This window comes from Poecilia formosa, unplaced genomic scaffold (genome assembly GCF_000485575.1).
Source record: "Poecilia formosa unplaced genomic scaffold, Poecilia_formosa-5.1.2 Scaffold242, whole genome shotgun sequence".
Classification (NCBI taxonomy): Eukaryota; Metazoa; Chordata; class Actinopteri; order Cyprinodontiformes; family Poeciliidae; genus Poecilia; species Poecilia formosa.
In genome coordinates, this window is record NW_006800181.1 from 749406 (window position 1) to 776182 (window position 26777).

General features: G+C 37.8%; 1 protein-coding gene across 1 annotated transcript in view; it reads left to right on the forward strand.

Annotated features, from left to right (window-relative positions):
* usp43a (ubiquitin specific peptidase 43a) overlaps positions 1-26777 on the forward strand; it is a 124556-nt gene that overhangs the window by 39026 nt on the left and 58753 nt on the right. The window contains exons 5-7 of the mRNA XM_016680446.1: positions 11536-11628; positions 16104-16239; positions 17162-17306. Of these exons, the coding sequence (XP_016535932.1) occupies positions 11536-11628; positions 16104-16239; positions 17162-17306 (374 nt within the window). The remainder of the gene's footprint in view (positions 1-11535; positions 11629-16103; positions 16240-17161; positions 17307-26777) is intronic.

Here is a 26777-nt window from a genome sequence, read left to right on the forward strand (position 1 = left end):
ACTTAACCGGTTCTACTGTGACGATGGACAGACTAACGTTGACAAAAACGAGGACCCAACAAGAGACAGAGACAACAGGTGAACTTAAATACACACGGGGGTAATCAGGTAACTAGACACACCTGGGAAGCAATCAACCGGGAAGACGCAGAAACAACAGAGACTCAGGACAGAAACTGAACACAGAAAAACCGTAAAATAAATACACAGAAACACGGATCAAAAGAAAACATGTAAAACAGTTATCAGCGAGCAGTCGATTCAAAACTCAAACTATGAATCTTTCTTTGATCACACACTTTGGTGGGGAAGTTTTTACTGAGGGCTGAAGACTATTTTTAGCATCACTGAGATATTTAAAAGTAAACCAGAGGAAGAAAAAAAGGCATAAAACACTAAACAAAAAAACATTTTTAAAAGCAGATTTTTTTTTCATAGAGCATATCCAAGATATTTGAAAGACAATGGAGTTTGGGAAGTTAAAATATCTTAGCACAATGCTACTTGTCATGTTTATGGATGGCGCTTGCAAAGCAGTCAATTAGCTGCTTTTATTTCCCTTGGTGCCAATTGGCTGTAACCCCCAAATGGCACCAAGAAAGACAATGGATAAGAAAAACCAGAGATAAGAAAGACGATGCTAAGACTGTTTCCACTGTGTGCATTAATACATATTAGAGTAAATGCCGTGTTTGAGCTATTAAAATAGAGGATCTCGCAGTAGGATCTGGTCCCTAATGCCCACTAACACCAGGTGTCCGCTGTACATCTGTTCAGATGGTTTTGAGCACAGTCAATCAGCCAATCAAAACATCAAAATCAGCGCATTGAGGCAAATGGATGTTACTAAGATGAATAGCTGACGTTGAGCATTAAAATGTGGAATAAAAGTGACACGCTTGCTGGCGCCAGATGGGCTGGTCTGGGTGTTTCAGAAACGTCTGGCCAGGAATTTCATCCACAACCTCTTCTCTGAGAATGATTTGAAAAAGAGAAAATATCCTTCGCGTAGCAGCTGTGTGGGCAAAAAGGCCTTCTTTCCTCAGGCAGAAAAACACATCAGGTGCTACTCCTGTCTGGTAAAAACAGAGCATGTGCTACAATTCACACAAGATCACTAAAATTGGACAATAATAGACAGGGAAGGTGTTGCCTGGTCCAGTGAGTCTCAATTTCAGCGAGGATCCATCCTGTCTTGTGCCAACACTTCAGGCTGGTGGAGGTGGTGTAATTCACAACCTATCTGAGTATTATTACTGACCATGTGTACAGCCAGCAGCTGCCCAGAGACCTGAACACATCAGATCAAAGTTGTCCCAAATTTATCTTCTTTAAGGTTTCCACCTTTTCCCTGTAATGAGATGGAGCATGCCTGAATTTGAAAGATCAAATATTAGTTTTCAAAGCTCCGATCGATGCATCTCTATGGAAGTAAACAGCATTTCCTGTTCAAAACACATTGATGGTGTTTCGGTGTTTTACAGAAGAGAAAATCTCTCCAGATAAATAGCAATGATGGTGCAGTTAGTCTGTCGCCCTGGAGAATACTTCCTGTCGTGTTTGGTCTATCTCACACATGTTGACTTTCAGCAGATTAACCTGTTAGCCAATCAATAAAAAGGTCAGATTCTGACACAACTATGATGTTTATGATAGCTGTGTTAGGTTAACCACCCTTTGTGTCCTGTGATTATCCATTTCCTTGTCTGCTTAATCATGGATCGAATATCTGGGGATGGCCCACATCCCTGTAGAGCGTAAATACCCATGATGCTCTCAGACTGCCTAATTGAAAAGACTCACAGTAAGCCTATTCTTTGGGGAGTTTACAGAGTGTTAAAGTAAGAGTTAAGATTATCTTGAGTGTCGTCTTTTTTTTCCCCCTTTGTGTTTTCTCCTTGGTTTTCCTCGCAATACTACACACATCTGAGTGCTTGAGATATAACTGGAATGTAGCAGCTGAGAATTCATTTGCTCATCCCAATAATAGTGAATTTTCATATAAATGTCTAGTCCACGCCTTCCACAAACTCTTATGAACAAAAATGTGTTGCTCTGTCTTTGTTCTATGTCTTGTCTCTGACACACACACCGCCTCTCTCATCTTTTTACCTCCACACTAGAAACAATTTTGGCTATATTTAGATGTACTGAAGGGCTCCTCTTCATGCTTTTACTATTTGTCTTTTAGAGCAAGCAAGGTAATGGTTCCTCCTTTCAGAAGAGTAGCAGTAATTGGATTCCATAGGCCATGCACTTACACCGATCTTTAATCACTGCTCAGTGAGGACCACAATTCACTTAATACCCTGGTTGAAATATTCACTTTTTAAAAAAATACACATTTAAAGCTAAAAGTATAAGAATGTTACAAAAAAGTTCAATATTTTACCTATTACACACATTCATTACAGATATAGTTGACATACTCCAAGCCTTTATTTCTTACAATTGTTATGTTTATGGCTTACGGATAATGAAAAGCCAAAATTCCTTCTCAGAAAATTAGCATATTGTGAAAAAAGGTAAAGATTAGAAACTCATCAAGTTACACCCTAATCAGCAAACTGACCAAACATATGTTAGGGTATCTTGAGCAGACGGGCTGTAGCCAAGTTTATAGAAAGTTGAGTGAAAGAAAAAACTGTGGTTGGAAAAGACACACCAGAAACAAGAAATTACAGGTAGATAAGTTCTGTTTAATTTTTTATTTGGTAGTCAGTTCTGGAGAAAGAAGGGAGAGACATGGGATCCATGTTGATTAAAGTATTGAATGAAGTTTCCACAGTTGGTGGTGATTTTTGGTGCCATGTTATCTGCTGGTCTTGGTAGATTGTGTTTTCTAAAACCCACAGTCAATGCAGCCGTCTTCCAGGAAAATTTAGAGGGCTTTGTGCTTCCTTGAGCTAAAAAGCCTTTAGCTTTTTGTGGAGACGCTGATTTCATTTTCCAGCAGGACTTAGCAACTTTACACAACCAAAGGTACCAAAAGGTGATTCAGTGATCATGTTGTTCTTGTGCTTGAGTGAATAGTGAAGATTATATATTATATATTCTCATTTGAAGATATATCATGCTGAAGATATATCAGTGAATATTTTTTAAATTTAAATAGTTCTTTCAATTGATCCAGGTAAATATTTTAATATGAAACAGACATTTGTGTTTTCACTTCACATTTTAACATGGATCAATATGAGATTCTCACTGGAACTCTCATAGTTATTATAATAAAAATATATATAAGTAAAATTATTTGTTTCCTTTTATCCAGTAAAAAAATGGTCCCAATCTCTCCTCCTGCTGCTAATAAAACATTAAGTAAAACTAGTGCTATTTTTGACTTGATACAAAGAGTGTATTGACAACCATTCTTTTGAAAGTCACAAAAATCTTTCATCCATTAATGACACTAGTTTTCCTTCAGTTAAATATATTCAAAAGAAAAAAACAAAACTGTGCTACACCTGCCAATTTTATAGTTGGTGTTTATGGGACTAGCTAAGTCCCATAAACAGGAGAAGGGATAAAAAAAAACAAAACAGTTTAGCTATGGAGTGTGCAAATGCTCTTAACGAAATTTTACTGTTATACTTACTACCACAATAGCAATTGAATTATTGTAGCGATGTGATGTTCTGCTCTTTAATGAATGAACCTGAGGGTCTAACAAGCTGATAATTAATCTACCAGCCAGCCACTTGCTTAAAGGGCAATACACGTGGGCAGAAATGTTTTTTAATTAAGAAACCCAACGTATCCAGCGGTGTGTGGTTGAGGGCTGGTGGTGTAAGGCGCATCATTTGTCCATCTTTTTTTAAAACCTGTTCTGTTCATTATGTTGATACTTTTGATGCAACAAACCACGGCAGGAGAGCAATCAAAGTCAGAGCACTTTAGCAGGTCATGTCAACGATAAATGGATCAGGTTAAATATTTTAATATGCTACTTGTAGCTTAAAGGACGTTGCTATAACTGCGCTCCTTTAGTTTCAATCCGTTTTCAGTCAGTTCACTTAAACTTCCTTGTAAGCAACCCAAGACTGTGTGCAAACAGGTGAGATATCATCCAACTTTTAGGAGTTTGGCACTTCACAGAATGAGGTTCTGTGAAGTTATCAGTGAAACAATCAAGCCCAAAATCATTCATTCCCCTGGCAGACTTAGATTTGAATTGATCTTTTAATTTTACCAACATGTTGACTGGAAGTATTAATGATTTGATTGGTCCAGCCAGTCTCCTGACTTTTATTTGGAAGAAAATTTGTGGTAAGAATTAAACATGAGGGAGATGACATCCTCCTACTACAGGTTGGAGAGCTATTACCAACAATGTCTTCACAGTCTCACTTCCAAAAGCTCGAACCAACCCTTTCAGCCCATCATCTCTCTCCACACATGATCACAGTGTAAGTTTTCTCCGTGAATCCTTTGTGTTGGTGTGTTTTCAGGCTCAGAGGAATAAGCTTCCCGGCGGCTCCCACTCGGTTAATGAGTAATGGATATTTTAAATGTTTGGGAATTTGTTTCCTGCTCTTGGTTTCATCCAGCCTCCTGAAGTGCACATATGCATATTCATATCCATTTTTCTTATCTCATTAGCCTGAGCTGGCTGCAGTGCCGAGTGTAAAGCTTCTTTTAAAGTTGTCTCTTCAACAGGGAGTTACTTTGCATCTAAATGCTAACAGAGCCATTCCTCCAATCTCAACATGATTGATCACACTGGATGCTGTTTTGCTGGCTGCATTTTTAAAGATTTTTGTTTATATCCGCCTTGCTCTCTTGCCTTCCCCTCTCCTTCTGCCTACAACACTTACTCAGTCTCCCTCTCTTCCTCCTCCTTCCCTCTTGATTCTTTTAATATCTCACAGAGACGCTCCTCAAAGGAGTTTGGTTGAGTTGGTTGATCTGAATAAATGTTTGTGATTAGAGCCGGGGACCGTCTTGTGGTTTGGGATGCTTATGTGGGAGTTTTGTGGTGCAGACGCTCCATTGTGCCCCTGTGTTTTTAAATGAGTCTTTGTCAAAACCTTCCTCCGTCTCCGTCTGTCACTCTCTTCTGTTTGCTGTATTTATTTTTAATGGCAGAGGAGACGGTGGAAAAAGCTCAAGCTCAATCTCTCTCTAGGCAAATCAGTCGAGGAAGTTTTTTTGTTTTTTCTACAATGCAGTTTATTTAGATGTAGATTTGATGGGAAGGTCTTACATAATGTTACATATACTTGAATAGTAAATGACAAATTGTTATGCTGTTCACACTCTTAGAAGTACACAAGCAAACAAAACAGTGGCAAAATGTAACCGACTGATAATGAGTATCTTAACGTAACTAAAAATCGTCAATATCTGATGAACAAAGGACGTTGGATGATTTTTTTTCCTAAGATGATCTGAAGACTATTACTGAGAGACATTTGTCTCTGGATATAGAGAGAAATCAAAAACCTTTGGCTGGTTTTACGCATGTTTGAAAAAAAAAAATAAGTCGGTGAGCTGTAATAGTAAATGTGAATGAGTATATAAGATGTTATCACTCTTTTAACTTGGGGCTATTTTTGAGAATATCCCACTTTTTTATAGCTAATCAGTTAAATTGATCCAAAGATTTGAAGAAATTATTCATTATTAATTTTTTGAAGGTAAAATAAAAATTGGGTAAGATCCATTTTAATATCAAAACTTTTTCAAGCAGACTCCTGGAACATGACCAAATTTGTTACAGCAGACCAGCGACAGTTTGCAGCTGGGATACTCATGCAGTCAGATTGATTATCTTTTTAAGGCCAGAGACAAACAACTATCTTAATTATCCAGCTTTCCAACTTGTCTTCTTGCTTGTGCTGCAAGTGCTCACAATAAAATCACCATAGCAACTTGTCATATGCTGTACCCCAGAATTTTAGAGACCTAACTAGGGTGAAACTTCCAGGTTTTCTGATTAATGAGGAAGTAAGGGTGTGTGGAACAATACACCCTTGCTTTTCCTCAGAGCACGATCTATCATTGTTGGTGTTATTTTTCTTCTCAACATGACTTTGGTATTGACAGTTGCTTATGATGTAACTGATTTGCAACTTTCTACCCGTCACGGGCTTTTACAATTCAGCTCTCCAAGCTTTCATCTTCTCGGATCGTTTCTTCTAAATGTGCAGCTGGACTTTGGTGACCCCTGAGGGAAACGTCTGGCTGTTCCAGTGTGTTCGGCTAAGTAGCATCCAAGAATGTTTCCAGACACTGACCTTCTTCATTTTGACTTTTGATGCTTTACCACCTGCAGAGGTTTCCTTAAAGCCCAGCTTCACAAAGCGCTTACCCTCCTGCTGACACACCAGCTTCCCTTGTTGAAGCAGACTTTGAAGTGGATGCTCGCCAGCGACTGCATGACATTATTCTGTGAAAATAGTCACTTTTCTTTTCTTTTTTATTATTTCTTTTTCATGTGAATAAGAAGGTCATTTTATTGTGGAATGGAGAAGAAGGTTTTTGGTGTAAAAGCACTTTCCACTTAAGCCGATGTAAGAAAAATAACCTCTCAACTGCACATATAAAAGCATTAAGAAAGCATTTTCTTACAACATATTCTTCCTTACACAAAATGGGATTATTGTACACTTAAGAGTGGACAAGACATAAGAAAATCCATTATGCTGTACTTTAAGTTTCACATGTTGAGGCAGAAATGCAGTACTCGCACATTAATATGTGAAGAGCCAAACTGATTAATCATTTTCAAAATCTGTGATCTTGGCCTTGTACAAACATACTCAAACTGAACGATGTGGAATGATGTCACTGCAAAATCCCCCTAAAATGTTACCTTACAAGTGTTAGCATGCATCTGTTTTATAAAACAAAGTTTTCAATGAGCCAACCATTGTATTTAGTCAAATACTTTTAATGACTGGCCATTTAGCGTTGCCTGTGATGGGACAAGAGTCGCTCTTTTGAAAGTGTATAGTTGTTTTTTGTCTTGTCTCTGAGGAAATAAATTTTAAACAAGAAATAAAGCTTTAAAATGGAGAGATTTTTCTTGGTTGTATTTCAACTGCAGCTCCTATTAGCAGATTAAAGTGCTGGAAAGTAAAAATCTGAACAAACAATCTGGCACCGATTGAGTTTTTGACTGTCTACTAATCTATATGTATGGACTAGTATGATATCGTAAAGGTATAAAAACCCTGAATACAAAATAAAACATTTTGATGATTGTACAGCATTAACACAACAAAATAGCAACAAACAGGACTTCATCTTTTCACACTTTGAGACTTTTCTTTTCTCCAGACCTTTTAGCAGAGTTGATTTCCCCTGACAAGACGCCTTTTCCCAGACTCCGAGAATGAGAACGGAGAGAGTCGTATGTTCTAAAAGCCAGAGACAGATGACTGACTGCCTGGATGATTGGAGAAAAGTAACTTACTGAGCCGTCTCCAAGCACTGACCGTTTTGGAACAACAGCGTCTGGTGAAGCACCAGAATTCGTCTGATTGTGTTTAGATGACAGGATTCCTAAAGGGACCGTTCTGATTTTTGGAAGTAAGATGATGTGAGGATTTCCTTTGATAGGCTGCAGGTTTTAATGAAGTGAGTTTGTAGAAAGAGACATTATTGTAGTTTAATGGTGCCTTTAACAGGGAGGATTTTAACCTTTGTTGAGGTTTAGAGTATTGTCAATATTAATTGGCTCAGACTCTTATAATTTTTTGTTTGTTTGCTTAGGTTCCTCATGTCTAAAATCTGCTCTGTCAGGGACTCGATCTGATTGATCATTAGCCTTTTTCAACAAGGAAGGTCTTTGTTTTTTTACAAACAAACTTTTTGTTATTATAAAATTACTTTTTGTTTTTAGAGATGCACAGAAGGTCATTAAGTTTTATGTCTCATTTAAAAATGTGATATTACAACTTATTGCCTTTAAATAATTTAGCTTTGTTTTTCTTTCATATCTAGATTATGGGTTGTTGGCAAGATGTGGTGAATTTTATGTCAGTGGCCCCTTTAAACATATATAAGTTCTTTTCTTACCAAGTGTAAGGTAGTTCTTACACTTGCCAAGCTTGAAACATGGCTGAATAAAAAAATAAAAAAAATCCATTACTTTACTTTTGTTTCCTCATATTTTTTGTTAAATCCTAATTAAGAAGGATGACTCCACTTCCCCTGGTTGTGTGAAACAGCTAAGTTTAGAGCAGTTTGGAAAGGTTTGTTGGAATCAGCACGACCCTGCATAATGTTTCAGGATGCTTGTGATGAAGACACTTTTAGTAGTGGTAGTTGGGTGTCATCCAGAACCAGCGCAATCATTGAAACAAACAAAAACGAGACTGAAAATAAAGCAGTTTGCAATGTGTGTCCAGAAATTGAAATTCTTTCAGTGAACCACTACAGGAAAAATACAACAACTTGTGTCAGTACGTTTGTTCTTATAGACTTCAGTTTGTTTTTTGGTAGCTACAGCATACTCACGTAGTCATTTTGTTTTCTTCAATGAAATTACTTCTAAAAACAAAATTAAGTTCACGTTTAGTGGTCTGATTTTTGCTAAAACCTCATATTGAAAAAGAGTCTTTGAAATTCAAAAGATTGGAGATGAATAAGACCTTCATCCACCCTGAGATAAAAGTTAATTAGAAGCAAAAGTTCTAACCATTTACTTCAGTTGTTTCCACTCAGTTGAAGAAAATTGAGACCATTTACGAAATACTGAAGGTTAGCTATGGTTTGTGTTAAGCATTAGGAAAATACACCCTGTTTTTACCATCACATTTTACCTTCAAAATGTTTTTTTGACTGTAAACGTGTTGATTACATTTCAACAGCAAAATTCACAAATGTTGGCTGACAATAAAAATAATTTGTTCTATGATTAATATATCTGTCATGATGGTATTGTCATGATCCGTGTTTCTGTATATTTATTTTTAAGGGTTTTCTGTGTTCAGTTTCTGTCCTGTGAGTCTCTGTTGTCTCTGTGTCTTCCCCATTGATTGCTTCCCAGGTGTGTCTCGTTCCCTGATTACCCTCCCTGTGTATTTAAACCCACCTGTTGTCTTTGTCTCTTGTTGGGTCCTTGTCTATGATAGTTTGTCTGCTGGCACAGTTGAACTGTTAAGTCCTGTGTCGGCATTAGCTCGTCGCGTCAGTCTTTGTTTAATTCAGTTGCTACCGGTGCTGAGCCTTTGTGTTTCCGCTCTGCCGTGCTGCCTGAGATCTGGACTGTTTTTGAGCTACGCTCTTCATTAAATTAATAATTTTCTTCTACAACCTGAGTCTCTGCGTCTCTCCTCACCACCACCAACCACTCCACATGACGGGTATAATACTTATTTAAGCTTCATAATATTGTTTAATGTAAATAAGAGGAATTTTGCACTTTTGATGTAATAAGAATATTATCATAGCTATGCAGATGACAGACAGATCTACATTACAGTCATCCAGTGAGTATGAAACCATTCAAATGTTGAACAGATGATCAGAACAAATCAATTCATGGATGTGCCTCCACTTTCTTTAACTGAGCAGAAACAAAACCAAAGTCATTATTTTTGCACCTTAGGAGAAAGATCAAAAGTCAGCGCACATATTCAGTTATAAGCACTAGAAACTACTGGCTGAAATGTGTGTAGAAATGGACTTGAACCTTCAGGGTCACAAAAAGACAATTGCAAAATTGGCCTCCTAACACCTGACAAGACTTTTCAGGTTTAAAGGACTAATGTCCCAACAAGATCTTAAGAATCTTGTCACTGCGGTTCTTTCTCAAATTGAAAACTGCAACAGTCTGCAACTGATCCAGAACGCTGCTGCTCACTTTCTCACTAAAACTTGGAAGACAGAGCACATCATCCCAGTTCTGAGATCCTTACACTGGCTCCCTGTATCTCACTGAATAAATTTTTAAATACTTTTGTTAGTTTATAAGTTACTGAGTGGTTTAGCACCAAAATATATTAAATATTTGTTGTTCAACCTATCAGCTCACACAGTTCTTCTGGTTTAAGGCTATTCTGCACCCCAGAGTCAGAACCAAACATGCAGATGCAGCAGACAGTTTCTGTGCTCCAGTACTCTGGAACAAACCTAAAGAAGTCTTAAAAACTGCTAGAAACACAGAGTTCCTTTATATGAAGGCAAAAACCTATTTGTTTAGGGCTGATTGTAATAAATAACTGCTGGAACAAAGATTAAATATAGACTGGATTGCAGTGTTCTCTTTAATTTAACACTATAATGTGGTGATTCTTTTTTTAATTGGTCATTGTATTATGTTTTTATCAACATTTAACCCTGAAAATCATGCTAGGCTTCTTACCAGCTTTTGTTCTCTAACCAGAGACAAATGTAAGATTTTGGACTCTTCAGGTCTTTATTTGTTGTGATTGATGGAAAAAATTGATAAAATGCAGCGATGACCCATTGTATTTTTAATAATCATGTGTTAAACCAACCCAGCATGTCAGTTTATTTTTTATCTAAAATCTTTCTGATTCTGTTGAACCAACTGAGCAACCCTTTAAAGCCTGTTTGTTTTTTTTAGAAGTTCCTTATTTGAGAACTGAAAAAGCTGGAATACAGAATGGAAATGTTTTTTTTTAACAGACTCTGCCTTATTTCAATTTCTAAAAGAGAGAAATAACTTAATATAAATAGAGATAAGCCCAAAACTATTCATACCCCTTGTTTTTAATTTCAGTTGCAAAATCAAAAGTGGCTAAAGTGGAAACATGCAGATCAGATCTTGGTTAAAAGCAAATATTGGTAAAAGCTGATTGGTGCAGTGCTTTTTTTTTTTTTTTTTCTTTTGTCAAGATCCCAAATGGTTTTCCTTCTGCCTCGGACAGTTTGCATTTCTTCCTCAGAAACCTTTCGGCTTCCTTCTGCCGTGAGAACAGTGTCAGGATGTAGAGTCCTTCTGATAGCAACCCACAGGATGGGTTCCTATCCTCCTGTCAGTCTTCTGCTCTTATCATCTCCCCTTCTGTCAGCTTTAAAACCCTGATGCACCCTATCTCGGCCTTTTCTCTGTCACTGTTACCTTTGAGTTTTTGTCAGCTCAACTGTCCTGCTGCCAACCATCTCTTCATTTTTCTTGTGTCCTTCCACCTTATTGCCTCACAACTTCTGTCTTTGCTCTCAATGGTTTCCTCTGCCTTTCTAGAGCAGTCATTTCAGACCTTTGTTTTTGTAGTCAGGGTTTTTGTTTCTTCCTATTTTCACTTTTCGTTTTCATTTTCTCTCCATTTAAGTATTTCCTTTGCTTTTTTGTTGTGGTTTTCCAAGCAGACTGCATACTTCCTTCATCCTGTTCTCACTGGAAGCACTTAGAATTTGGTAAAGTGATGCTGTTTGAATTGCTGTCACTGCGACAGTGTTTGTACATTTTTCAAAGCCTACTGGACTACTCATGGCTTAAATCTTCAGAGAATTTCCAGCCCTTTTTGCATCAGTGGTAGAAGCTGACAGAAATGTGGCTAAAGGATATTTATGCCAAATGAAAAACATGTAATTTTTCTGTCTCTTGTCTCTTTGCAGGTCTTCCCTGACGTGCCCTCACTGCCTTAAGCAAAGCAACACCTTTGACCCATTTTTATGCATCTCTCTACCGCTTCCCCTGCGACAGACCAGGTAATGAATAACGTGCAACACAAAGGGTATCATTGCAATTACAATGAGCCTGGCTGTCAAACACATACAGTGGGCATTATACACCTCCAGTAGAAGGTCATTGTCATACTAAGTGAAAAACTGTTGTAGCCAAATATCCCTGACCAATCTCTGTGTGTTGTCCCCATTTTTTACTGCACTGGAAGTCAGATGCTGCAGCAAGACGGTACAACTTTGACACATGAAGACATTTTAACCAGAAAACAATGTAACAATGAAAATAGACGTTTAAAATACAGACATTATATACTGACAACAGATCCAAGTTATGAGGCACAAAGGTCACCCAACAAACTGAACTTATAGATTTTTCAAAGTATTTATGAAGGATGTTTTTGACACTATGGTTACTTTTGGCTTGTTTCTGCTGTTGCTTTTAATTCTAAAATTGCTTGTCTGATCCCCGACTTCCTTAGGTTATAATTCAAGGTACGAAATTGAACTGAACTTACCATTGGCCCTCCAATTATAGATGTTTTTTTTTTTTTTTACCTCAATTTTGACAAGTTATTTGCAAATATGCATCTGCCACTAACTGGCAAACTTTTAAAAAATCAATGTATATGTTTAAAATCATAGCAGTTAAGTGCATCAAAATTACATTTCATTAGTAATGCATGTTCTGCATTATTTTTTTCCACTATGTGTTCCAAATCAAGCCAACATTTAGCTTGTTACATTAGAGAACTAAGCACCCACAACATCCACATAGGCATTTTAAAGCTTTACACGTCATTTAAATATGAAATAACTTTGTGACGTCTGCACCAGTTCTATAATTATACATTCCCCCTCCTACTATAGTCACACAATAAATAGCTAAGTAGTCAACTAATAAATAACAATGTCACATGGATTTCTTACATTCCGTTCCTTAATTTAAGTGCAGCAAGTCCTCCAGGAAATCTTCCTATCTCCAAGCATGCAGATGCCTCCACTCTGAATCTTCTCTGCATGGCTTCCTCTGACTTGACTCCAAACTCTGTTCTGCAGCTGCAGTTCCCTGACAGTGTGGGCTCTGGCCACTTTAATTTATTCCAGCACAGGAGGGAATTCTTTTTGGTTCAGTTTGGGCGTTATTGGCAACACGTTGACCAGAAGCGCACACTGCACTGTCCTGCTGCAGCGGTATCCCTGCTGAATGCCTGATAAGTCTGAGGCCCCCTGAGAGGACGCAGAGCTGGGCTGCCAGCGTGGCATCAAGGCTGGGTGCTGCAGATAATGCCAGTATGCAAGGAGGAAAAAACAGAAGAGAGTCAAATCATTTCGAATTTGCTCTGATCATATAACATATTTACTCCTAATTGCTCTAAATTCTGAAAAATCTACTTTTTTATTATATTGGATTGCTCTTGTGTTTTCTATTGGTAAATATTTTAAGAACAGAGCAAAAAGTGTTGTGTATATTTAGTGCAGGTTAACAAAACTGAATAATTGTCAAACATTAGTTTTGAAGGTGTGTTTGCTTCGTGCTGCTCAGCACAGAAGGCAGAATTTCCCCTTATCTCCACAAGTGTAGTACAATGTACAGGAAACACTAAAACAAACTCTGAAGGGTCATTTGTCCTTCCTGCAGGATAAAGTAACATCTGGAAACCCAAATTACAACAGAATACCCAGCAAATACACCTCCCACAACAGCTAGTCTACAGTGGTGTTTTGCCTGTCCCTTCTGGGCCACTGTAGTAGAATGGTATAGGAGTTTTGAATAGATGATGCCTATGTGAAGATGATCAGTAAATATGATCAGCAAATGACCTGCTTGGTCATTGCTAAAAAGCTGGCTGTTCAGAATGACTCTTAAGTCATTTCCATTGAAGGTTTAGTGGAAGGAAAAACTGTGGAACAAACAGTTACACTCGCATATAGTAATTCATGAAATGATCAAAAATAAACAAATGACTTGTTTCAGTCTCCATGTCAGGAATTTATATAAAACTTGAGTTTTTACTTTGAGTTATCATAATTTACTGAGAGCAGTACTAACATATATATGAGTATAGATCAGGTTAAGCAATAATTTCCACATATTTTCAGCCACAATGTCTGTAAATACTGAGATTAATGATACTCACACAACAGTAAAACTTGTCTTGCACATTCCTTAAGTGGAGTTTACTCTGTTGTGCAGATATTTCCTCAGACAAATGGTTGGATGGTCTGAGTTACCAACGGAGTTGCTAGAAAAATACCATCATCACTGCAGAAATGCATCTCTTCCAGTAATAAGCATTAAATAGCTTAGTAACGGTTACATCTGGGCATGTTCTAGCTGTGGCATGCTTTCTGAAGCTATAATTTAATTACTTGCTGTTGCAACAATTCAGGGTATTAGTTGTGTGGGCTGATGAGGAAAATGTGTCAGCAGAGTTAGAGCATCTAAAATCCTCATTTATAAGATGACATCCCTATTTACTGTTCCACCCGTCTTGAAGTTACACATCCAAACAAAACAGCGGCTCAGATCCTGCTCCCCCCCTCCGGCTGTCTGCCCTGTCAGCCCTGTGACTGCTAACACGGTGCTCACCTGAATAATGCATGATGGGAAACGGGAAGTGGAGGCGGTGTCAGCGATTACACAGTCTTCATCGTCAATGAAATGGCATAATAATTTTGTTGCTTTCCTATCTGCTTCTTATTACTCTCCAAACTTGTTTTCTTTGTTTTATTCACCTTCCTTCTTTCTGTCCTTTTTTTTTTGTGCCGAGTAGAGCGTCCTCACTTCATTCTCGTCTTTGGAGGTGTTGGTGATGGCTGTAAAAACGACACGTCTCTGCTCACAGAAGCTTCGTTTTGGACGATTACTGATTTAGATGTACTTGTCTAGTCGAGCATATTGTGGAAATGCTTGAAAAGGAGAAAGTGTCCAAAATATACACAAAGTATCCACAGCTCTTGAGCTTTCTCATTATTTGTCAAGTTGCAACACAGACCTGTAGATGTTCTGTGATAGACAAAAGCAAAGTAGTGCATGTTTATGACACGGATGGAAAAAGATGTATGGTTTTCCAAGTAGTAAACTGAAATGTTTAATTCATTTGGGTCAATACTTGGTGGAACCATAAATGGTGTTGACCCAAGGATATGTCTCTATCCTTTTAGACGTCAGCGGAGAGAAATTTTTTTACTTTTTCTTTCTTGTAAAAGAGAACATATTGGATGTGGAGTCCCTGTGAACATCAGTTTTTATGTTCCGTTTGCCTTTTTCTTTATGTTTCAACTTTGGGTCATTTGGTCAGCACATGAAAATGCTCTGATCGTAGTAATTGTAGATTTGGGGTCACTGGCGGAGCTCCCTCTCAAGGCTTTTGCAGCTTCGAACAGTTAGAATTTCCCTTTATTTAGCTCCATCCAGCTTCACATCAGCAATAACTGGATTATTTTTTGAAGAAAACTATAAACGGACTGCTGTCACCAACATTTTTTGGATGGTGTGTTCCTGGTGTTAATTCTTTCACCTTGTAGCCACATGGAACTTTGCATAAAGGACAAATTGTTGCATTTTTGGGACCAAGGTATTTAAATTTATATTTACTGTGTTCCCATATGCTCCTTGGTATTCACAATGCTATTTGTTCGCTGAAGTCCTTCAATGAACTTCTGAGGCCTTCACAGAACAGCTGAATTTATACTAAATTATTTACCATTTATAAATTAGGTGACTTTATGAGGGAACTGGTTGTGCTAGATCTTATTTAAGGGTTTCAGATGAGGGAGAAATTACCTCCAATCAACTCCACACTTTCAGGTTTTGACTTCAGAGTGATTTTATGGATATTTTCTTCTTCTCATTTTATAATTCCTCACTTTGTCTATCTTATAAAACCTCTATAAAATACACAGAAGTTGGAAGCTGTAATGTGGCATCTTTTACAAAACATTTCCTAGAATAGGAATGGTTTTGTAAAACATTACAAAGCAAACCGAAAAGCTTAGAAAATGATTAAACCTCTTCTGTTTTTTTCACCACATTTAGATGGTTCCTATTTGAAAAAAAAAATATTTTTCTATAGAGGAAATCAGTCATGTTTCATTAAATGTTGAATTTCTTTAAGGAGCAGGACTCGGTTGAGCCTGAACATCTCATGAACAAACATGATTTTTTTTTTTTTCTTTGCTGCCGCTGGCTTCACTGGATCCCAGACACATTAATCTCTGTTTGGCATTGTGACAGGTCATAGTTACTGTGAATGTGCCTTGCTTGACAATATTTATGAAATACCTGTATCTGTTTCTACATACAAATATGTAACCTGCTCAGTGTGACAATCCTTGGTATGAAGGTTTAGTTATTCCACAAACTGTGTGAGCTCAACAGTTTTCCGTGCCTCGTCATTTATCTTACTCACCACCCATACTTTCACCTTACACCTTTATATTCACAAGGATACACACATTTGCTATCTGTGTGATCTCTTTGTGTTTGTGTCCCACAGGCCGCTGTGTGTGACGCTGGTGTTCAGCACAAAGGGTCAGAGGTACCTGCAGGTTGGGCTTGCTGTGCCTCTTTTTGGTTCTGTATCGTCCCTGAGAGCCATGGTAGCAGCAGAAGGCAACATCGCTCCCGATCAGGTACACACATACCGACGTTGCACCGGTCAGAAAAATGCCTAAAGAAAGTATGAGTTGTTTGTGTTCATCGGCTTCTGACTTGTGGTCCTGCAGATGATGCAGCACCACACGGTGCTGCATCATGGTGTCAGTTTTGTCATTTTTGTTTAGTGAGCTGGTTGCAAAATGACCCCTGTGGGTCAAAGCAAAACTCCCAGTGATGTATGGTCTTCGTTGTGTCCAGGTACAGGTGGAGTTTATTTGGAAAAACAACATAAATGTTACATTTCAGACCTGGAGCGTTCTTCCTTCATTTGTTCAGGCACCAGGATAATTCAAGTTCAGAGCAAAACTATCCATCCATTATCTTGTCTCTCCCTCCATTCCTTTGTCCACACATCATCCATTCATCTGTCCATCCATCATTTGCCCATCCGTTTGTCCATTTATCAGTCCATTACTCCGCATAAATCAGGGATTTGAACCAGCAACCCAGCAGTTACAGGACAAATCTCCTCCTTCCTGAGGGTTTCATATTTAATGCCTTATCTTAATGGAAATACTTGTGCTAGACTTATTTTAAGTTTTGCATGCATATTTTAAAAATGGGAAAATAAGTAATGACAACCATGGAAACTTTTGAAATGTTTTTACGTGGAAAGCATTGAGGAGCTTTGTAAGGCACTGTTTGCACTCCCTAAGCAGTTGATGCTGTTATTTAAAAGGCTTGCTTAGCATTATACCACACCAAAACATTGTTTGCTTTTTAAACTATGAGCCAATAAAGCTAATGCTCTGCATAATCCATTCATAAGAAAAAAAATATTACTTCAAGTTGAGTTTCTTTTTTATAAAATAAATAAGAACCTTGAGGTTTCTGCTATAAGAACGGTTTCAGGAACATTTAATGTTTACGTTTAATGTCCTCCCGTCTGTGGTACAGGTCATCCTGTCCGAACTTTACTCCACCGGTTTCCAGCGTTCCTTCTCAGACGACGACGACTTGACCGCCATCGCCGATAGCGACGTCGTCTACGCCTTCCAGGCTCCTCCAAACAGCAGTCGTGGAGGCTCTGCTCCTCACTCAGGTAACCCTGGCAACATTCTTTATAAACCCATTTATTTGTGCACTGATCTAGCAAATTTATTCATCCATCGTTTTTAATTTTTTCGTCTTTCCTTCGTACCTCTGATTAACTTTCAGTCTCAATTAATGATGATTACGTCTATAGATGCTTTTTTATTTTTACTCTCATTGAGCCCATTTCTGTGATTACTCTGTTTGTTTTCGAAAAGCACACAATTTACTTTGGAGATGAAAGAGCTCTCATTCTGTTTGGTCATGCACTGCTGCATCCTAACAGATTAAACTCAATTCAATTTAATGTCTGAATGGGGGGCATCATACAAAATATGAAGTTTGCTGGAGTCACATCTCACATGAAAGCCTCTGCTGATGAAATTTATGTAGCTGCTGTTTAAATTTCTGAAGTCTCTGCTCTGTCCCAGAACTTTATTTCCTAAAACTCTGAGAGCGCGCCTCCTCTTCTTCTTCCTCCTCCGTCTTCATACAAAACCAGACAACCACTCCTCCCATAAAGCACATTCTTCATAATACACAGGTTTTTTATTTTTATTTTATTGTGTACACATTTTCCGAATGAGATTCAGACTGCAAAAACAAAAAAGCCGGTTGTTAAAATAATGAATATTTAAAGAAGCTTAAACAAGCAGTAGAAATTTTTTTGATGGCAGAATTAAGCCCCTTCTTCTTCTTTTCCTTTCTTCTTTTGGAGAGCTGATTTGTAAAAATAAATGTACTGGTCTATTTTTTTTATTTTTTTTTTAGTTTTCCTGTATTCTGTTAATTAGTTTAATTCATATTTTAAACTATGAGATGAGAGTTTTGCTGCTGATTTCTGATCTCAGGTTTTTCTTAAACTTCTGAGTTTGAAGACATTGATAAGTAAATCTCTGACATTGTCTCATTTAGCAGATCAGATTATTTTGGTTGTTCTAACTGACCTAAAACTGAAATTTCATCCAAGTTAACTTCAGACAGTGGAGAAAAAAAAAAGGTGTCCGTCTTTCTATTCTGTGCATATAAGCGTCTAGTTTCAGCTGTATGACTTTGCAAAAATCTTTTTTTTTTTTTTTTTTTTGAAGCCTCTCACACAGTTTATTTGACCTAACTGATTCTGAACATTTTTGACATTGAATCCCTCCTTCATTAACAGCTTTCCCTGCACAACCTGTTGGATATGAAGAGCCGACAGATCAGGAATTATTATTTTTTTTTTTTAGTTTCCAAACCAGTCACCAGTCAATTTCTTGGTGAATGTTGAATTTCCTTACTGAAGTTTTTTTTAAATCATAAAATAAGCTTACCTAAATTCAATAGTGGGACAAAGATCATGCCTCTAGCCCCATCTGTTGAGAAATAGCTTGAATTTGTATGTACTGCCTTCCAGGCTTTTATTCTTCAACTTCAACCTTGCTCATACCGAAAGCAGGGAGACGTCTGCAGCCTGCTTCATCAAAACCATTTCATCTTCATTCTGTAGACGCCTACATACATACATACATCATATCTGAAAGCTAAACAAGCATTTCTTTAACAGATCGGTGACCGTGTCAGAAAGAGACTTCAGGGGTGCTGTGTAATTACAGTCACTGAGATGTTAGCGGTGCGCTCTGTGGTCAATTTGTTGTTGCCATTTAACTCTACACCCACGGTTCTCTGAAGCCGTAAAGAAAGCGCAGCTCCCGCTGAGCAAGAATAATTAACTGTAATTCAATTCTCTGGACATAAAAACTAAAAGCTCTTAACTTTCTCAGTGGGTGGCATTTCTATTTTGGCTTTACACTCTGCGACGTCTTCACAGTTATAAGAGGACTGGCCTACCGCTGTCGCAGAGAAACGATGGTGTGCTGCCAGTTACTCTGCCGTCTATAAACAGACTTATATTGATTCCTTTGAGTTTTCTGTCAATATCATGAAACTTTACACTTCTTGTAAACTTAGGTCAAGTGTAGGGGTAAGAGGTTGTTATCCTAGAGCCGTCCAGATTGTCTTTTTCGAACTTCTCCCTAGAAGGCCTCTACAAAGAAACTGTGCTTAGATTTATGGATGAAATGGGAGACACATCCGCGGTCACTTAGTAAGTCATGTCGGTAATAAATCCGCTTGAATTATAGTGTAGATGGTCATAAATGTTCGGCCTTTAAGGGCAGACCTTACATGCACATTTAAGCAGAAAATCTCTGCTTAGCAGAAAACATCAAAGTGTTTTCTGCTAAGCCAGTTATCGCAAATGTTTGATTGGCAGTTGTTGTTGAGGATGGCACATCCAGTTATTAGGTTCAGGGGGCCATTTTCATTTCCACACGGAGTCAAGCTGGTTTGGATTGCTTCTGTCGTTTAATAAATCATTTGGAAACACCTTTTTGTATTCACTGACATTCTGATTTTTCTGTGTTACAATTAGATGACCTGAAAGTTTAGTGAAATCAGCCTCAGATTTAGGACTAATAAACAATTTAGGCAGATGAGTAGAGAAGCTGCAGTTAGACCAGAATCTGATGATTTTAAGTCTAACCAACCATGATGTATTCTTATGATTATAGACAGACAGAAAAGAAATAAAGCAAAACACATCAACTCACCCTCGGATGCATTCCCTACTCCTTCAGATTTTACTTCTCTTTCACTCCTAAGACAAATATCCCATCGGATAACCTTAGTTTCAAACACTGCTTTGAAACTATGTTTTTTAATATTTATTTTGAAGTATTGCATTACAAAAGATTGATTGAAACAGCAAATTTTGAAATAATACCCTAAATTTTGCTGCTTGAAGTGGCGTTTGACTTTTTCAGAAGAGTTGATGCGCTAAAACAGAGATGGAAACGGATGTGCTGAATAAATTCCAACATTTACCTCACATGACTGATGAGCTGTTTCTGTTGTGTTCATGGATTAGAATTGCACTGAATTGAAAAACAATGTTTAGACAACTTGTTTCTTGTTGGTAAATCAACTTCATGAACTTCAGTTTCTGAGTTAAAACCAAAACAATTTCCTTGTCGACTTAAATTGCATTTTCAAGGCAGCAGGTGGACTTTCATTTTCAAATTAAACCCACTCCAAATGTTTTTCAGTGCACTCTTCAGTCATTTCTACATGAAATTGACAGAACGTCCTTTTCATGTAGAAAAGGACGTTCTACATAGAAACTCTACATAGAAACTCTTTCCAGATTTAAGTTACAGCCTTACTGTAAAAACGTGCACTTGTCGTTGCTTTAGTATCAATCATACTGATGGATATCCATCGTCTGTTTCATCGGAGAGGATGTTACCGCTGATAAATGTCAAACAATTACCAGCCAATTAGAGTTATTCACTCGCTTGAAAGGTTTTCCCATCTTTTCATTCATTCCATCCGTCCACCTATCAATCAGTTCCTCTCTCCATTCATCCATCTACCTTTTTTACAATTGGTCTTTTTTATTTGCAGATGTCGTATCTGAAGCCCGACCCAAATGAAAATATTGGCAGTAATAAACCGCATTTGTGCATTAAAATTGAATGCTTAAAAAGTCTGAACTATGAAAAAAATAGTGAAAAAGTTTCAAGGTTATATCACTCTACTGAATATTTGGAGTTGAGTAAACTACTTCTCACAACAAAGTGAAAACATCAAATGTATTTTATAATTTCTTTGTCAGTGTTTCTGTATTTTGTCACAGACGTTTGAGGCTTGACTGGGAGAACTACGGTGCCGCTGTTGATCATTTGGTTTGTGTTTAGAGCTTGTGTGAGAAAGTCCAGCCACACGCTAACAGTGATTGATGACCACGGAGAGAGACTACAGGCGTAACACAGTCATGGATAGCTGACACATGAGGGCCTCCTTAGACTGTTTTCCTCCAAAAACAGGACATTTATCTCGCATGTGAACTGTGATCAGTCGCTCTAATGAAACTTGTTTTTATTTCATTTATTTAAGGCGAGGATTTTGCACCTGCAGTCTCTGTGCTGAAAAGGAAAATATGGGAAAATGTTTCTGTCCATTTGTTTGTATAATTAGCTACATTTATTTTTACATCTGTCAATCATTATCTCCATTTATCGTCTGTTTTTCAATATGAATTTGGTTGATTGATTCCTGAACACCAGAATTAATTGTGGAAAAATGGTGAATATCCTGTCTAGTTGGATGAGGTGTGTAGTGAAGGGGTTAGAAATATAAAACCGCTGAAAGTGCAAACTCGTCACTGGTGTATTTACCTTTTGAGTTTTCCACAGATAATCCACTTACACAAAGATATAGATAGTACTTTAATCCACTGAAACAGAGGTAACTGCTTAACAGTTGCTTTAGAAGCTGTCTAAGTTTGAAATTATTCAGTGTTTTTTTTTATTACACATTTGATACTAGGGGTGCACCAATTGCAGTTTTCTCGGGCGTGACCTGCCAATTTTGATTTTGGCTGATGCATATTTTTATTTTTCTTTGTCTGAAATGTTGCTAAATGTAGCAAGAATGTTGCTGGGTTGGCAACATTGAATATTTACTGCGAACATGCAGGCAGTCAAACTGTCTGTCAATCGTTTCTCACACCAGAGCAGTAGAGGACAGTGGCTGATTTGTAGACATTTGCCAAAATATATAAGATCGGCTTCACACGCGTCGCTGGATAATGCTGAACATTTAGTCCTGTGAAAGATTAGAAACTTGTGCTACAAGTTTCTTCTAAGATAAAACCTACAGTCAAACTCAACTGTGCCCAGAAACACACTCTGCCATCTTCAAATTGGAAACCCAGATATGTGTGTTTTATGACTGAATATGAGCTCTAAGAGCAGGAAGTGACACAGAGCACAGCAGATAATAATTTTCTTCTTTTGTGTGGAATAAATCTTCCTGACTCTTGGTCTGTTCTGTTTCTTCCATGAAATGTTTCACTTGTCAAATTGCAGCCCCGGTGGCTAAAAGAGGTTTTTTATTAAAGGCTTCTCCGCAGAAATGTCAATGTATTAATACCGTTTTATGAAGGAGAACGGCAGTTTCAACAATGTGAACAGGGGACATTAGTGCTAAGATGTTCTCTGGATAAAATATATTAAACAAGGAACAATGCTCCTATTTTTCAGTCAAATCACACAAATTCATCTATAAATGTCATATTTCCAGTTAAATTGATCCAGATTTTGTCTCAGTATACCCAGAGTAAACAATGGTGACAAGACTAATGAACAGTCCTCCAATAACAGAACGTCCTGTAACCTCGACATCTTGTAGTATAATTGTGCATTAGCGATGCCGGACAAAGTTGATTGTGTGCAGTGAATTCCTTTGTTGTCTGAAGTGGCTGTGCTTGTCACTAAATGTTTGGCTGATGCTGAATGAATGTCACTGTCTGGTGCGGTAATGAGGTTTTGTGTTTCGGGAAAACGATAGCCGGCAGTCGTGTGATTTAAAAAAACAAAAACAAAAAAACACTGAAAAATCAATTAGGTGAGTAAGCACCAGACTCTCATCCGATTTCATCCTCAACAACTGAGGCAATTTGCGTATATTATAAATGGAGCGATACGGCTGCAAGAGAAAATGACTCCAACTACTCCAAGGAGGATTAAGTGTGGTCTGCTACAATCACCTGCAGCCTACCCTTTCTTCTTGAAATGAAAAAGAAAAATCCATGTAGATGCAGACAAGTCTTTAAATGACTGTACATGATAGACACGGATTCTACAGAGCCTACCTTTTACTCTTTAGTTGTATTTTATGAGTTGTTTTATTTCCTTTTACAACAAATGTTTAACATCTTGGAGGGAACACAGATAAATCAACAACTATCAACTGAACTTTTCCTAAAAGGACAGCATGAATAATTAATGAGCTTTCCTACTTGGATGAATCTAATGAAGAGGTAAGCACGAGTGTCTTCGCCAGCATATTTTTGCAATTTTTGCAACTTATACATAAACTACCTCACTGGTTTTTTGAATGCTAGGTTAATATTTAAGGCATGATGCAACTAAGTGCAAAATTCCCAGGGCAATTCAAATAACTACAGCTTTGTTGCTCTCATGTGTTGTTTTCATTTAATACATGGATGCAGTGCAGATGTCGTAGCAGCCGGTGATGCAACGTTGCGCCGCCTTATTGTGGATCAAACGGGGGAGCGGGAGATGAGCTGGATGCAGTTGAGGGATAGGTGAACATCAAGAAATTGGATTAAGTAGAGAGGAGAGATTATGTTTGAATCAGGTGTGTTTAATTGCTGCTGTGCACAATCTGCTGTTGGCAAAAAATAAAAAAGGTTGTGGTGTGCTTCCTGCTTCCAGGCCATCACGTTGTCCTGGAGTAAGCCATGCTGAGATGTGATTTTGCTCAAGTGTTTTCGCACTACGTGCAGAGGTCTTCCATTTGAGCTGCATTTAGAGGGTTTGTTTTCACCTTGTGCACCTGTTAACGTTTGTGATGACAAACAGAAGAGTTTGAAATTGATGATACAGACTTTCCCCGTGGTACCTCTGTAACCTTCTGAACATTAGTGCATCATAAAGACCTTTCAGAAACCAATCATGCTCTTAATTTAGTTTGGAGGGTCCCTTAGGTCATGTAGTGATTTCTGGACTGTGGAGCATCTGGAACATAAGCTGCAAAGGAAAAAGAACATACTATATAAGCCACACTTCTCTTTAAGCTGCAGGTGTCCACATTGTGCATACCTTAATTTTTTTGACCCACACGATCACATCCACAACACGCACCATGAGTGTGTCACACAAAACCAGCACAATTATGCACCTGTAACAGGTGCAATTATGCACCTGTTACAAATTAAACAAAATAATTACAAAGGAAAAACAAAGCAGTAAACTCTCCTCCTGCCACTTTTTTTTTTAGTGTTTTATAATTTTTATTTTTTATTTTTTCCCCTTAACAATAAAAATGTGCAAAGGGGTTTTATATAAAACGTTCTGCACATTTCCGTGTGCTTCTGTCAAAGTGTCCACACATGCATCATAAACAAAGATTTAATTGATTGCTTTGCTTTGTTTTATTTGGGAGGTGATTCTTTTTTCCATAAGCTAAAAGTGGCTGTGTGGTGAAGTTAACTAAGAACAAGTAAACAAGATTTTTTAAACTGTTAAATCTCGTTAAAACCTCTGCCAATGTTGTGACTTCATCTCCTCTAGATGTCGCAGACACCTCTCCTGAGCCTGGGAATTGGCAGGAGGAGAGTTTACTGCTTTGTTTGTCCTTTGTAATTATTTTGTTTAATTTGTAACAGGTGCATAATTGTGCTGGTTTTGTGTGACACACTCATGGTGCGTGTTGTGGATGTGATCGTGTGGGTCCGGGGCGGTGACGGTGTTGGTTTCGTTCTGCAGGTGTTCCAGCCTCGCTCGCGCTTCCTCAGTCTCTCCATCATTGTCGCGCTCAATCTCACCTTTGTCTCGCTCTTGAGTTTGTTTGGTCCTGTTTGTCACCCAGGAGTCTAACCTTTTGAAGCGTGTTGATTTAAAAAAAAAAAAAAAAAAAAAAAACTTTGTACGTATGTGTTAATTTAAAGAATGTGAAAAATGTCCAGAGATTAATGAGATATGAATCACATTACAAAATGTTTTGTTCTGGTAGTTATTCCGTCTGGTCTTTAATCACCTGAACGCTTTAGACATAACTGTGTGCCGATTCTTCACTGATGGTCAATAAATGTCAGGCCTTTGGAGCATTTAGAGTTTAAGATGGTAAGCAAAGTGAAGGAATGGAGAATGGTGATGGTGTAAAGAGAGGATGAATGCCAGAAGGGGCGCAGTATCTTCGTTTGCTTTGCGTTGTTTAATTAATCTTGTCATACACTCTAAGTTCAGTCTGCAGAATAATTAAAATTTTCTTCAAAATCTTCCCTCCTTTCCTCTCATGTATTTCTCCCCTTTAGTTCAGCTTTGTCCACTTAAGGCCCAGTGTTTATCTTTTAATTAGAGATCAGAGATTGCAGCTCATGGAGATGCTACCAGCTATCATGGGGAGGAGGGAAACAAGAAACTAATCTCACGTCAAGTGATCACTGAATTCATCAACCGTATTGATGATGTTCTCGTTAGTAGCAATTGAAGTGAACCTGAGCACCTCTGAGATTTATTTATTTCTTAAATTTAAAGACTTCTGCCTTCATGTCTTTTCCTCGACGTTCCCAGGTTAGTCTTTTTTAGCTCGTTTCTGTTCCCACTGCTCCGACACCTCTGCTTTCCTGCAGTTCTCATCTGTCCATCTCATGAAGGAGGGGTGAGAAAACTAGTGTGAGATTGAGTCTGGCAGGAGGTTTCTTACATCATCCCCTGAGACCTGTGGCTGGAATGACGCGGCCTATCAAGCATGACAAACTCTGTTTTTGGTTTTCAAATACTTGCCTGAGAAGTAAGAAATTACTGAGTTGACTGCAGTAACAATTTAAGTTAATTTGAAATTCAAACATTAACTTTTTGTACTGGTGAACTTTGAAATCGGAGTACCGTCTGTCAGGACAATGGTAAAAAGTCACATCTAGGGTGAAACGATGAGGCTTTGAATTGAAATACTGTCGCTTCTCTGAAATATAGTATTAATGGAAAAGTTTGAAACAAAAACTGAAGCTGAAATTTTAAATGTTAAGATAAATGTATCAGAAATTCCCTACTGAATGAAAATAAAAATTATTTCCATTTTTTTATTTAATTTTTGATTTTCAGTAAACTTCCAGTGAGACAATGGGTCTTTTCAGAAGAAAAAATAGAATAAAATAAAATATGAAAGGATCTAAAGAGATTATTTAGCTGCATTGTATTTGTTTTGCTCTTGTAATTTTATTTTGAAGGAATGACAAGTTGGTGCTAGAAGGCTACTTGGGTACGTTAGCTGGCCCACAGTTTGTTTTACAGACTGACTCATTAGCTGACTGGTTTAAATTGTGTTAACTATGTGCAGTGTGTTATGAAGTGGTGAAAAACTTTATTTCACTTCTAAAAATGAATATAGGTGTACCACAAGGCTTCATTCTTTTTCAGTTTATCAATAAACTATTAGTCACATTTGTTTGTTCTTGTTTTTGGAAGTAATAGGACTAACCCTTTAATTTTAATATGAAGCCAGTTATAGGATTTTATTTGTGTAGCTGGAGATGCCTCTGCCTGTGGCCCTGCACTTTTCGCTGAACCTTACCTTCATTAGACAACCGACGCTCTCTTTCAGCATGAATTTCTTTTCTTTTCATGTTGTCAATAGTAGATTTTTTTAGACAAATATTTGTGCTTTCAAAAGCTGTGTGCTCACTTTGGTTGAGCCTTTGCAATTCAGCCTAACAGCTCTTAATGCTTGTTTACCTCTGTGTATTCAGCTTCCGTGTTTATATGCTAAACTGTTTTCTTGAGAAAAATGGCAGTGATTAATTGCATGTTAGGGATCAAACAAGCACTGTCTAATTAAGTCCTTTCGATAGTGTCAAAGTTTACGTTTCCTTGGAGACGAGAGGTTGTGCCTTCTGTATCCCCTCCAGCTATTACCC